A 14,564-nucleotide genomic window follows, 5' to 3' on the forward strand; every position below is an offset into this window, starting at 1 on the left:
TTGGGAGACATGCAGTTTTGGAAGACGCCAAGTCAGTCACAATCTTGTTCAGATCTTCCCCAAATAGTATATCTCCCTTAAAAGGGAGCACCTCCAAGGTCTTCTTAGAGTCCAGGTCCACTGACCAGGACCGTAACCACAGAATCCAGCGAGCCAGGATGGACGTAGTAGACGCTTTGGCTGCAATAACGCCTGCATCAGAGGCCGCCTCCTGAATGTAATGGGAGGCTGTGGTAATATATGATAGACATTGTCTGGCATTATCAGAAAAATTCAGAGGTAGCTCTGCCTCAACTGCTTGTACCCCACTTCAATACCTTTTTCATCCCAAGAGGCTGCCATAGTGGGTCTATGTACAGCACCTGCAAGAGTGTAAATAGACTTCAAGCAGCCCTCCACCCATTTATCCGTCGGTTCCGTCAGAGAGGTGACGGTGGTGACAGGCAGAGTAGATGACACCACAAGACGGGCTACATGTGAGTGCACTGGTGGCGCGGTTTCCCACTTGTTACTTAACTTTGCAGAGAGGGGATAACGAGCTAACATCTTTTTAAATAGGGAAACTGTATTTCCTAGAGACTCCCAGGATTCCTGACGTATATGTCAGTTAAATTGTCAGAATGTGGTAAGACTAATTTAGTAACCTTCTGACGTTTGAACTTATCAGGTTTCTTAGACGTATCAGGAGGGTCAATCTCATCATCAATCTAAAGAATCAGTTTGATAGCCTCCACTAGGTCAGGAACATCAACCTGTGTTGTAGATTCCTCATCAGAAGCAGCTGAATCAGTGTCTGATGGATCAGTATATTTCCCATCTTCATCGGATGAAGTATCCGAAACATGAGTGGATTGTTAGGAAGAAATTGCCCGCTTAGATGACCCTTTGGTCCTAGGAGGGCGAGGGTTAGGTTTTTGTTTAACTAAGGACTGATTTAATTGCTGTAACTGAGTTGACAGAGTATCCGCCCATGGCGGATTAACTACAGGGACAATATGTGGCTGTAATGGCACAGGAGGTCCCACAGGGGGCGTAAGTCTTGTTACCAGCGTAGTCAGCATATTAGATAAAGCAGCCCAAGGTGGTTCTTGGTCTGTCACCGGTGCAGCAGGCTGACTGGGGGGTGCAGAACACCCAGTACCTGGACCCTCAGCTGAAATATTTTCCTTGGATAAATCCGTGGCGACAGCACTGCATGACGCAGGAGCGTCCATGGATTTGCCGCCCTGTGCAGCAGATATTATTGGGAACGTAGCCTTAGGGCGTAACAGTAAAATATAGCCAAACACAGTAACAGACAAAACTCACCTGTGTAAAGTGACTGCAGTTGCAGAGCACAGGGGATTTAAGCGGTATGAGGTGACTGAAACACACAGAGAAAAATACAAAACAGTATATCCCATGGAACACTATATAAGATATGGGACCCTGATGCACTTAGCCCCTCTCAGGGTGCAGAATATAGTGATAGCAATATGTGTGAGATACACGGAATGGAAACCACACAGCAGCTATAGGCACACACAGTCACATGTACAATGCAGAAATTATTACATATAACAATAAAACTGCATTGGACTAGCAATACTACATATAGCTATGTATGTATACAGATATAACAATGCACAGTAAACACTGGATGTATATCACAGAATACTTTTACTAACTATTTATATAGTTATGCACTTGTTCTTAACTAATGCTGTCTAAACGACATGAAGAATACTTACGTGTCCTGTAAATGCACAGTGCTGATGATACAGGCGGCTTTACAGAGGAAACAGTGCCCAGCAGTCCCAGAATCAGCACAGCTCTGTGTAATGGCGCCCAAACGCTGACAGAGAGTGAGGGAGAGAGAGATGCATCTCCAGGGTGAGAACATCTGCTGTAGATGGCGCCTGGGGGAGGGGCTACAGGTCAGCGCCTTATCCCCTCTGCTGGACTTCACCACCAGGTACTATGGAGCCTATGTGAAACGGATTTTAGTAAATCTTACCTGTGCTCCTTGCCCTGGTGGATATAGTGGGGTCCCTGCATGGCCACGGTGTCCATGCCAGCGGCGCGGTCTGTCTCCGGAGACCGCATCGTGATTTCGGCGGGTCCCCCTGGGGGACCCTCTTACCTCCTCCCTAACGTGCGGCCACGCGATCCAGGAGAGCAGCGGCGGTATGTGTGCCTGAGATGACTGGAGCGTCTCCGCTGTAAGTACCAAGCAACCAGGGTGCGGGAGTATACAGTGCCACTGTGGGAGGTGATGGAGCCGCAGAACAGAATGTCAGTGACATCCAGCAACTAGTGCCTGTGCTGTGGCCCTTGAAGTCTTCTTTCTTCTTCAAGAAAAGCTCTTATGTGGGCTGCCTAGCGCAGCCCTCCCTGTTAGCTGCCTGCACTGCAAGTACCAACTTACAAACTGAGCTCCAGTGCCTGGAGGCGGGGATATAGGGGAGGCGGTGCAGTCAAAGCTTTACCCTGTTGGTGATCAAGATCCAACTCAACACCCCGATGTTATTCCCTGTGGAATACCAGTGTACCCCGCTGCAGAAATTCTCTGTAAAGTGATGTGGAATATGTGTGCGCTATATAAATAACTGGTAATAATAAATAATGTATCAGCAATAAACAGAGAAAGCGTCAAAATAGGAAGACCAGCCAGTCTCTTCACATTTCCAGAAAATCAATATATACAGTATCTGCTATAAAATATGTTTTTATCAGCAAATTAACCTTTAAAGTATGTGCAACTTGTGATTGTACAATGACTTTATTTTAATGAGGTTTCCATACTGTTTTGCCTACTGTGCCATGCACTATGTATGTTCGCATGCTTATCTACTAGGTCATTATCAGTGTAATGTGAGTGCGTGCGCTCATTGCGACGTCTGAGTGACCCCAGCTCTGCACAGAAGGGATTATTACCCCGAGAGGACACATCAAAGGCTGAGATCAGTGAGAGAAGGGCAGTACTGTATGCGGGGACTCGGCACCAGCACCAGCCCAGCGCTCAGCCAGAACCAGTACACAGCCGGCAGCTGACTGCCAGGGAAGTTCCTGTGACTGCGCTTGACCTCGGCTGTTAGCGGTGTCGTCACAATGGTGATAAAAGCGTCATAATCCCTCTCGCACTGCATGCCGGGATTTGCAGTCCGTTGCCGCCTGATAGCCCAGAGTTGTGCCTGTGCGTGACTACATGTCCCAGCAGCCCCAGATACGCCGCTCTCTCCGTGCCCCGGCCGCTGTGTTCCCGGCAGAGGGGGGGTACTGTGGTCGTGCACAGGATCATCCTTATCGGCTTCAGAAGATGAACTGACCGGGTTCGTTGGTAAACGATGTTCGGGAGGTCGAAGAGCTGGGTGAGCGGCTCCGGTCGGTCAGGCTCCAGCGTCCACTCCCTGGACCGGCTGAAGTAAGTCCGTGAGCAGCGCCGGGTCACCCCGTACTGCCTATGTGCCACTGATTCCTCCGTCACACTGACACCGGCCTCTTCCTCCCACTGACCCCGGAGTACCCAGGCCAGGAGGTCGCCCAACTCCAGGGTCACCCCACTGGCATCCCTTTGCCCTCAGTGCCGGGACAGGGAGTACCAGAGCGTGTTACAGCTGCCCCCATGTGCCTCACATCTGACAGCCAGTGCTCTGTAACAATAATCTAGGCTCTGACCTCCTGTCATGCAGCACAGTCACAGCCTGACACATTGCTCTGGCTGCTGGGCGCACATTCTAAGTACTGGGTGACAGGGACATGTTCCTGGGAATACAGGACGCATGTAGTGGCAGCAGTACTATTGCAGGCGCTTGGTTATGGGCAAATGTCATTTTAGCAGTTCCAAATATAATTATATACAGTATAATGCGAGGATAGTTCACTGCTCACTAGATTGTTTTGTGAAGATTTGTTGCCAAAGTAAAAGTTTGCAGGCGGGGAAGGGGAGACTGCTTGTCACTATGTTTGTCTCTGAATGACAGCATTAACGGGGTTACATGATGACCTTCTATGTGATATACTTTCAAAGGAGTTAATTTAAAAAAATTAATATACATCTACCAAAGTTGCACTCTTATGGGGGCTTCTCCTTATGCTCCAATCCCAAATAGCCATGAAGCAAAGTTATCATCAAGCAAATTACAGGAGGGAGCTACTTTTATATTTTACTTGTTGGGATCTTGTACATAATTAGCCTTGCACAGGATACACCAGATATCACCATATTCCTTTTGTTGATGATCACATTGGACAGGCTAGCAAAGCAAATTCTTTTTCTTTTGTTTATGTCTTTCTTATTTTTATGTGACAGAAAAGTTAATGTACAAATATTGCTTTGGGAATGGCAGCAACTGTTGTGTTCAGCATTTTGCATGATCCAACAGAAAAACAGGAGTATTGGGGACATATCTAACTAAGGGGTCTATGAACTAAGCCTTGGAGAGAGATGAAGCACCAGCAAATCAGCTCCTAACTGCCAGATTACAGGCTGTATTTAAAAAATGACTGGAGCTGGTTGGTTGGTACTTTATCTCCAACACTTTATCTCTCTCCAACTCTTAGTACATAGACCCCCTCCTAAATGTGGCTTAAGGTTGTGCACAACGATTTTTAAACCCACATACATAGTGATTACTTTTATAGAATGAGCTTTTTAAATGAAATTCAAGACCCAGGGCTTGATACAATTCAGCACGGATTGATTAACCCCGGGAATTAGGTCCCGGCGCTATTCAATTCAGCGCACTGTTATGTCCGAGAAGGCTGGTTCTCGTGGACTGAACAGGGTGTTTTGTTGCGAGAACTGGCATTCTCCAATTTAAGTGCCTGGCGCAATGCTGTTTCCGCTGCACTAAGGGCAGAAATCGGCATTGCACCAGCACTTTTGTTGGATTTCTGCCCGCACCCCTCCGGGGTTGCAGGAAGAAATCCTCTTGTTGGATGTCGCATCACGCTGAATTAAATAGCACTGGAAGCTAACTCTCGGTGCTATTGAATCGAGCACATAGAGCCTATATTGTAAGACATTCCCAGTTTAGTGGTTGCTACTTTTGAGACACAATTTTGCCGGTAGTGTCATCTCCACTGATATAAAGTAACAGTAATATGAAAATGGCACAAGTGCTAAAGTAGTCCTCATGTCCTCTCACTTTCGTAATTCGCTTATACCAGGCTTTCAAAGGAACATTAGACCTTAATGAGGGGAGTAATCGTAAGATGTTTAACCTGAAAGTTATGTTTTTACTGTTTTCAGCATGTGCATTTACAAAATAGGAGCACCACTATTTTTTGGACAGAGTTCCAAAGACTGAAATATGGATGCATTTGCACAAATGAGATGTATTGCTTTTCTTTCTCAGGCTATCCTCCATAGTGTGCGGCCATTTTCATGTTATTCATACTTACTTATTTTAAATACATCGTTTAGGTTAAATCTCCCTCTGAATTTGTCTTTTGCCATCTAACAAAATCTTTTTCTCTGACGTCCTAGTGGATGCTGGGAATCCGTAAGGACCATGGGGAATAGCGGCTCCGCAGGAGACAGGGCACAAGAATAAAAGCTTTAGGATCAGGTGGTGTGCACTGGCTCCTCCCCCTATGACCCTCCTCCAAGCCTCAATTAGATTTTTGTGCCCGAACGAGAAGGGTGCAGGCTAGGTAGCTCTCATGAGCTGCTTAGAATAAAAGTTTAATTTAGGTTTTTTATTTTCAGTGAGTCCTGCTGGCAACAGGCTCACTGCATCGTGGGACTAAGGGGAGAAGAAGTGAACTCACCTGCGTGCAGAGTGGATTGGGCTTCTTAGGCTACTGGACATTAGCTCCAGAGGGACGATCACAGGTACAGCCTGGATGGGTCACCGGAGCCGCGCCGCCGTCCCCCTTACAGAGCCAGAAGAGACGAAGAGGTCCGGTGAAATCGGCGGCAGAAGACAATCCTGTCTTCAGACTAAGGTAGCGCACAGCACCGCAGCTGTGCGCCATTGCTCTCAGCACACTTCACACTCCGGTCACTGAGGGTGCAGGGCGCTAGGGGGGAGCGCCCTGAGACGCAATATAAATGATAATACCTTAGGTGGCAAAAGAATACATCACATATAGCTCCTGGGCTATATGGATGTATTTTCTCTATCGTCCTAGTGGATGCTGGGGTTCCTGAAAGGACCATGGGGAATAGCGGCTCCGCAGGAGACAGGGCACAAAAAGTAAAGCTTTTCCAGATCAGGTGGTGTGCACTGGCTCCTCCCCCTATGACCCTCCTCCAGACTCCAGTTAGATTTTTGTGCCCGGCCGAGAAGGGTGCAATCTAGGTGGCTCTCCTAAAGAGCTGCTTAGAAAAAGTTTAGCTTAGGTTTTTTATTTTACAGTGAGTCCTGCTGGCAACAGGATCACTGCAACGAGGGACTGAGGGGAGAAGAAGTGAACTCACCTGCGTGCAGGATGGATTGGCTTCTTGGCTACTGGACATCAGCTCCAGAGGGACGATCACAGGTACAGCCTGGATGGTCACCGGAGCCGCGCCGCCGGCCCCCTTGCAGATGCTGAAGTCAGAAGAGGTCCAGAATCGGCGGCTGAAGACTCCTGCAGTCTTCTAAAGGTAGCGCACAGCACTGCAGCTGTGCGCCATTTTCCTCTCAGCACACTTCACACGCAGTCACTGAGGGTGCAGGGCGCTGGGGGGGGGCGCCCTGGGAGGCAAATGTAACCTATATAAAGGCTAAAAATACCTCACATATAGCCCCCAGAGGCTATATGGAGATATTTAACCCCTGCCTGGATTCACTAAATAGCGGGAGACGAGCCCGCCGGAAAAGGGGCGGGGCCTATCTCCTCAGCACACGGCGCCTTTTCCTCTCACAGCTCCGCTGGTCAGGACGGCTCCCAGGTCTCTCCCCTGCACTGCACTACAGAAACAGGGTAAAACAGAGAGGGGGGGCAAATTTATGGCGATATTTTGATATATATAAAGCAGCTATAAGGGAGCACTTATTATAAGGCTATCCCTGTTATATATAGCGCTTTTGGTGTGTGCTGGCAAACTCTCCCTCTGTCTCCCCAAAGGGCTAGTGGGTCCTGTCTTCGTTAGGAGCATTCCCTGTGTGTCTGCTGTGTGTCGGTACGTGTGTGTCGACATGTATGAGGACGATATTGGTGTGGAGGCGGAGCAATTGCCAAATATGAGGATGTCACCCCCTAGGGAGTCGACACCAGAATGGATGCCTTTATTTATGGAACTACGGGATAGTGTCAACACGCTAAAGCAGTCGTTTGACGACATGAGACGGCCGGACAATCAATTAGTGCCTGTCCAGGGGCTGTGAAACGCCCTTTGCCTCAGTCGGTCGACACAGACCCAGACACAGACACTGACTCCAGTGGTGACGGTGACGAATCAACCGTATTTTCCAGTAGGGCCACACGTTATATGATTTTGGCAATGAAGGAGGCGTTACATTTAGCTGATACTACAGGTACCACTAAACAGGGTATTATGTGGGGTGTGAAAAAACTACCTATAGTTTTTCCTGAATCAGAAGAATTAAATGACGTGTGTAATGAAGCGTGGGTTGCCCCTGATAAAAAGCTGATAATTTCAAAGAAATTATTGGCATTATACCCTTTCCCGCCAGAGGTTAGGGAGCGCTGGGAAACACCTCCTAGGGTGGACAAGGCGCTAACACGCTTATCTAAACAAGTGGCGTTACCCTCTCCTGAGACGGCCGCACTTAAAGATCCATCAGATAGGAGGATGGAAAATATCCAAAAAAGTATATACACACATGCAGGTGTTATACTACGACCAGCTATAGCGACTGCCTGGATGTGCAGTGCTGGGGTAGTTTGGTCAGAGTCCCTGATTGAAAATATTGATACCCTGGACAGGGACAATATTTTACTGTCGTTAGAAAAGGATGCATTTCTTTATATGCGTGATGCACAGAGGGATATCTGCACACTGGTATCACGGGTAAGTGCTATGTCCATTTCGGCCAGAAGAGCTTTATGGACGCGACAGTGGACAGGCGATGCGGATTCAAAACGACATATGGAAGTTTTGCCGTATAAAGGGGAGGAGTTATTTGGAGTCGGTCTATCAGATTTGGTGGCCACGGCTACAGCCGGGAAATCCACCTTTCTACCTCAAGTCACTCCCCAACAGAAAAAGGCACCGACTTTTCAACCGCAGCCCTTTCGTTCCTTTAAAAATAAGAGAGCAAAGGGCTATTCATATCTGCCACGAGGCAGAGGTCGAGGGAAGAGACAGCAACAGGCAGCTCCTTCCCAGGAACAGAAGCCTTCCCCGGCTTCTACAAAAGCCTCAGCATGACGCTGGGGCTTCTCAAGCGGACTCGGGGACGGTGGGTGGTCGTCTCAAAAATTACAGCGCGCAGTGGGCTCACTCGCAGGTAGATCCCTGGATCCTGCAGATAATATCTCAGGGGTACAGGTTGGAATTAGAGACAGATCCACCTCGCCGTTTCCTGAAGTCTGCTTTACCAACGTCCCCCTCCGAAAGGGAGACGGTTTTGGAAGCCATTCACAAGCTGTACTCTCAGCAGGTGATAGTCAAGGTACCTCTTCTACAACAAGGGAAGGGGTATTATTCCACTCTTTTTGTGGTACCGAAGCCGGATGGCTCGGTAAGGCCTATTCTAAATCTGAAGTCCTTGAACCTGTACATAAAGAAGTTCAAGTTCAAGATGGAGTCACTCAGAGCAGTGATAGCGAACCTGGAAGAGGGGGACTTTATGGTATCCTTGGACATCAAGGATGCGTATCTCCACGTTCCAATTTACCCCTCACACCAGGGGTACCTCAGGTTCGTTGTACAAAACTGTCACTATCAGTTTCAGACGCTGCCGTTCGGATTGTCCACGGCACTTCGGGTCTTTACAAAGGTAATGGCCGAGATGATGATTCTTCTTCGAAGAAAAGGCATATTAATTATCCCATACTTGGACGATCTCCTAATAAGGGCAAGGTCCAGAGAACAGCTAGAGATGGGATTAGCACTGTCGCAAGAAGTGCTAAAACAGCACGGGTGGATTCTGAATATTCCAAAATCCCAGTTAATGCCGACAACTCGTCTGCTGTTCCTAGGGATGATTCTGGACACGGTTCAGAAAAAGGTTTTTCTCCCGGAGGAAAAAGCCAAGGAGTTATCCGAGCTTGTCAGGAACCTCCTAAAACCAGGAAAGGTGTCTGTACATCAATGCACAAGAGTCCTGGGAAAAATGGTGGCTTCTTACGAAGCAATTCCATTCGGCAGATTCCACGCAAGAATTTTCCAAAGGGATCTGTTGGACAAATGGTCAGGGTCGCATCTTCAGATGCACCTGCGGATAACCCTGTCTCCAAGGACAAGGGTGTCTCTTCTGTGGTGGTTGCAGAGTGCTCATCTATTGGAGGGCCGCAGATTCGGCATACAGGATTGGATCCTGGTGACCACGGACGCCAGCCTGAGAGGCTGGGGAGCAGTCACACAAGGAAGAAACTTCCAGGGAGTATGGACGAGCCTGGAAACGTCTCTTCACATAAACATTCTGGAACTAAGAGCAATATACAATGCTCTAAGCCAGGCAGAACCTCTGCTTCAGGGAAAACCGGTGTTGATCCAGTCGGACAACATCACGGCAGTCGCCCATGTGAACAGACAGGGCGGCACAAGAAGCAGGAGTGCAATGGCAGAAGCTGCAAGGATTCTTCGCTGGGCAGAGAATCATGTGATAGCACTGTCAGCAGTGTTCATCCCGGGAGTGGACAACTGGGAAGCAGACTTCCTCAGCAGACACGATCTTCACCCGGGAGAGTGGGGACTTCATCCAGAAGTCTTCCACTTGCTGGTAACCCGTTGGGAAAGACCAATGGTGGACATGATGGCGTCTCGCCTCAACAAAAAACTGGACAGGTATTGCGCCAGGTCAAGAGATCCGCAGGCAATAGCTGTGGACGCGCTGGTAACGCCTTGGGTGTGCCAGTCGGTGTATGTGTTTCCTCCTCTGCCTCTCATACCAAAAGTATTGAGAATTATACGGCAAAGAGGCGAAAGCACGATACTAGTGGTTCCGGATTGGCCAAGAAGGACTTGGTACCCGGAACTTCAAGAGATGATCACGGAAGATCCGTGGCCTCTACCTCTAAGGAGGGACTTGCTTCAGCAGGGTCCCTGTCTGTTTCAAGACTTACCGCGGCTGCGTTTGACGGCATGGCGGTTGAACGCCGGATCCTAAAGGAAAAAGGCATGCCGGAAGAAGTCATTCCTACTTTGATTAAAGCAAGGAAGGAAGTAACCGTGCAACATTATCACCGAATTTGGCGAAAATATGTTGCGTGGTGCGAAGATCGGAGTGCTCCGACGGAGGAATTTCAACTGGGTCGATTCCTACATTTCCTGCAATCAGGATTGTCTATGGGTCTCAAATTGGGATCTATTAAGGTTCAAATTTCGGCCCTGTCGATTTTCTTTCAAAAAGAATTGGCTTCAGTCCCTGAAGTCCAGACCTTTGTTAAGGGAGTGCTACATATACAGCCTCCTGTGGTGCCTCCAGTGGCACCGTGGGATCTCAATGTGGTTTTGGACTTTCTAAAATCTCATTGGTTTGAACCACTAAAGAAGGTGGATTTGAAATATCTCACATGGAAAGTGACCATGCTTCTAGCCCTGGCTTCGGCCAGGAGAGTGTCAGAACTGGCAGCTTTATCTTACAAAAGCCCATATCTGATTTTCCATTCGGACAGGGCAGAACTGCGGACTCGTCCGCATTTTCTCCCTAAGGTGGTGTCAGCATTTCATCTGAACCAGCCTATTGTAGTGCCTGCGGCTACAAGTGACTTGGAGGACTCCAAGTTACTGGACGTTGTCAGAGCATTAAAAATATATATTGCAAGGACAGCTGGAGTCAGAAAATCTGACTCGTTGTTTATATTGTATGCACCCAACAAGATGGGTGCTCCTGCGTCTAAGCAGACGATTGCTCGTTGGATCTGTAGCACAATCCAACTTGCACATTCTGTGGCAGGCCTGCCACAGCCTAAATCTGTAAAGGCCCACTCCACAAGGAAGGTGGGCTCATCTTGGGCGGCTGCCCGAGGGGTCTCGGCATTACAACTTTGCCGAGCAGCTACGTGGTCAGGGGAGAACACGTTTGTAAAATTTTACAAATTTGATACTCTGGCTAAGGAGGACCTGGAGTTCTCTCATTCGGTGCTGCAGAGTCATCCGCACTCTCCCGCCCGTTTGGGAGCTTTGGTATAATCCCCATGGTCCTTTCAGGAACCCCAGCATCCACTAGGACGATAGAGAAAATAAGATTTTACTTACCGATAAATCTATTTCTCGGAGTCCGTAGTGGATGCTGGGCGCCCATCCCAAGTGCGGATTATCTGCAATAATTGTACATAGTTATTGTTAACTAATTCGGGTTATTGTTGAAGGAAGCCATCTTTCAGAGGCTCCGCTGTTATCATACTGTTAACTGGGTTTAGATCACAAGTTGTACGGTGTGATTGGTGTGGCTGGTATGAGTCTTACCCGGGATTCAAAATCCTCCCTTATTGTGTACGCTCGTCCGGGCACAGTACCTAACTGGAGTCTGGAGGAGGGTCATAGGGGGAGGAGCCAGTGCACACCACCTGATCTGGAAAAGCTTTACTTTTTGTGCCCTGTCTCCTGCGGAGCCGCTATTCCCCATGGTCCTTTCAGGAACCCCAGCATCCACTACGGACTCCGAGAAATAGATTTATCGGTAAGTAAAATCTTATTTTAACCCCTGCCATTTTTACACAGAAGAGCGGGAGATAAGGACGTCGTGAAGGGGCGGAGCCTATCTCCTCAGCACACAAGCGCCATTTTCCCTCACAGTTCCACTGGAAGGACGGCTCCCTGACTCTCCCCTGTAGTCCTGCTTCAGAATCAGGGTAAAAAAGAGAAGGGGGGGCACTATTGGCAGCAAATGACAATATAAACAGCAGCTATAAGGGAATAACACTTATATAAGGTTATCCCTGTATATATATATAGCGCTGGGTGTGTGCTGGCAGACTCTCCCTCTGTCTCTCCAAAGGGCTCGTGGGGTCCTGTCCTCTATCAGAGCATTCCCGGTGTGTGTGCTGTGTGTCGGTACGTGTGTGTCGACATGTATGAGGAGGAAAATGATGTGGAGGCGGAGCAATTGCCTGCGTTAGTGATGTCACCCCCTAGGGAGTCGACACCTGACTGGATGATCGTGTTTAAACAATTAAGTGATAATGTCAGCACTTTGCAAAAAACTGTTGACGACATGAGACAGCCGGCAAATCAATTAGTGCCTGTCCAGGCGTCTCAGACACCGTCAGGGGCCCTAAAACGCCCGTTACCTCAGTGGGTCGACACAGACCCAGACACAGATACTGAGTCTAGTGTCGACGGTGATGAGTCGAACGTAATGTCCAGTAGGGCCACACGTTACATGATCACGGCAATGAAGGAGGCATTGCACATTTCTGACACTACAAATACCACTAAGAAGGGTATTATGTGGGGGGTGAAAAAACTACCAATAGTTTTTCCTGAGTCAGATGAATTGAATGAGGTATGTGATAAAGCGTGGGTTTCTCCCGACAAAAAACTGCTAATTTCTAATAAATTATTGGCACTATATCCTTTCCCATCAGAGGTTAGGACACGTTGGGAAACACCCCCTAGGGTAGATAAGGCGCTCACACGTTTATCTAAACAAGTAGCGTTACCGTCTCCTGATACGGCCACCCTCAAAGAACCAGCTGATAGAAGGCTGGAAAATATCCTAAAAAGTATATACACACATACTGGTGTTATACTGCGACCAGCAATCGCTTCAGCCTGGATGTGCAGTGCTGGAGTCGCGTGGTCGGATTCCCTGACTGAAAATATTGATACCCTGGATAGGGACAATATATTGTTAACTATAGAGCATTTGAAGGATGCATTACTATATATGCGTGATGCACAGAGGGATATTTGCACCCTGGCATCAAGAGTAAGTGCTATGTCCATCTCTGCCAGAAGAACGTTATGGACGCGTCAGTGGTCAGGGGATGCGGATTCAAAACGACATATGGAAGTATTGCCGTATAAAGGGGAGGAGTTATTTGGGGCTGGTCTTTCGGACCTGGTGGCCACGGCAACGGCTGGAAAGTCCACCTTCTTACCCCAGGTCACTTCACATCAGCAGAAAAAGACACCGTCTTTTCAAACTCAGTCCTTTCGTTCCCATAAATACAAGCGAGCAAAAGGCCACTCTTTTCTGCCCCGGGGCAGAGGAAGGGGAAAAAGACTGCACCATGCAGCCGCTTCCCAGGAGCAGAAGCCTTCCCCTGCTTCTGCCAAGTCTTCAGCATGACGCTGGGGCTTTACAAGCAGACTCAGACTTGGTGGGGGCCCGTCTCAAGGATTTCAACGCGCAGTGGGCTCACTCGCAAGTGGATCCCTGGATTCTACAGGTAGTACCGCAGGGGTACAAACTGGAATTCGAGGCGTTTCCCCCTCGCCGGTTCCTGAAGTCTGCTCTGCCAAAGTCTCCCTCCGACAGGGAGGCAGTTCTGGAAGCCATTCACAAGCTGTATTCCCAGCAGGTGATAATCAAGGTACCCCTCCTACAACAGGGAAAGGGGTATTATTCCACGCTGTTTGTGGTACCGAAGCCGGACGGCTCGGTGAGACCAATTTTAAATCTGAAATCCTTGAACACTTACATAAAAAGGTTCAAATTCAAGATGGAGTCACTCAGAGCGGTGATAGCGAACCTGGAAGAAGGGGACTATATGGTGTCTCTGGACATCAAAGATGCTTATCTCCACGTCCCAATCTACCCTTCTCACCAAGGGTATCTCAGGTTTGTAGTACAAAACTGTCATTATCAGTTTCAGACGCTGCCGTTTGGGTTGTCCACGGCACCTCGGGTCTTTACCAAGGTAATGGCCGAAATGATGATTCTTCTTCGAAGAAAAGGCATCTTAATTATCCCTTACTTGGACGATCTCCTGATAAGGGCAAGGTCCAGGGAACAGTTAGAAGTCGGAGTAGCACTATCTCAGGTAGTGTTACGTCAGCACGGGTGGATCCTAAATATTCCAAAATCGCAGCTGATTCCAACGACACGTCTTCTGTTCCTAGGAATGATTCTGGACACAGTCCAGAAGAAGGTATTTCTCCCGGAGGAGAAGGCCAAGGAGTAATCCGAGCTAGTCAGGAACCTCCTAAAACCAAGCCAGGTGTCAGTGCATCAGTGCACGAGGGTCCTGGGAAAAATGGTGGCTTCTTACGAAGCGATTCCATTCGGAAGATTCCATGCAAGAACGTTTCAGTGGGATCTACTGGACAAATGGTCCGGATCGCATCTTCAGATGCAGCAGCGGATAACCCTGTCACCAAGGACAAGGGTGTCCCTCCTGTGGTGGTTGCAGAGTGCTCATCTTCTAGAGGGCCGCAGATTCGGCATTCAGGATTGGATCCTGGTGACCACGGATGCAAGCCTGAGAGGCTGGGGAGCAGTCACACAGGGATAAAACTTCCAGGGCTTGTGGTCAAGCATGGAAACATCTCTTCATATAAACATTCTGGAACTACG

At 48.5% G+C, this 14,564-nt stretch overlaps 1 protein-coding gene across 4 annotated transcripts in view; it reads left to right on the top strand.

Annotated features, from left to right (window-relative positions):
* The first annotated feature begins 3,124 nt into the window (after positions 1-3,124).
* Positions 3,125-14,564, top strand: part of CLEC16A (C-type lectin domain containing 16A) — a 954,241-nt gene continuing 942,801 nt past the window's right edge. For 2 of the 4 annotated variants that reach the window (XM_063934290.1, XM_063934293.1), the window contains exon 1: positions 3,127-3,403. In XM_063934290.1, the coding sequence (XP_063790360.1) occupies positions 3,327-3,403 (77 nt within the window). In that variant the 5' untranslated portion in view covers positions 3,127-3,326. Of the gene's footprint in view, positions 3,404-14,564 lie in introns of all 4 variants that reach the window. The other 2 variants (XM_063934295.1, XM_063934294.1) reach the window with 2 other exon arrangements.

This window comes from Pseudophryne corroboree, chromosome 7 (genome assembly GCF_028390025.1).
Source record: "Pseudophryne corroboree isolate aPseCor3 chromosome 7, aPseCor3.hap2, whole genome shotgun sequence".
NCBI lineage: Eukaryota > Metazoa > Chordata > Amphibia > Anura > Myobatrachidae > Pseudophryne > Pseudophryne corroboree.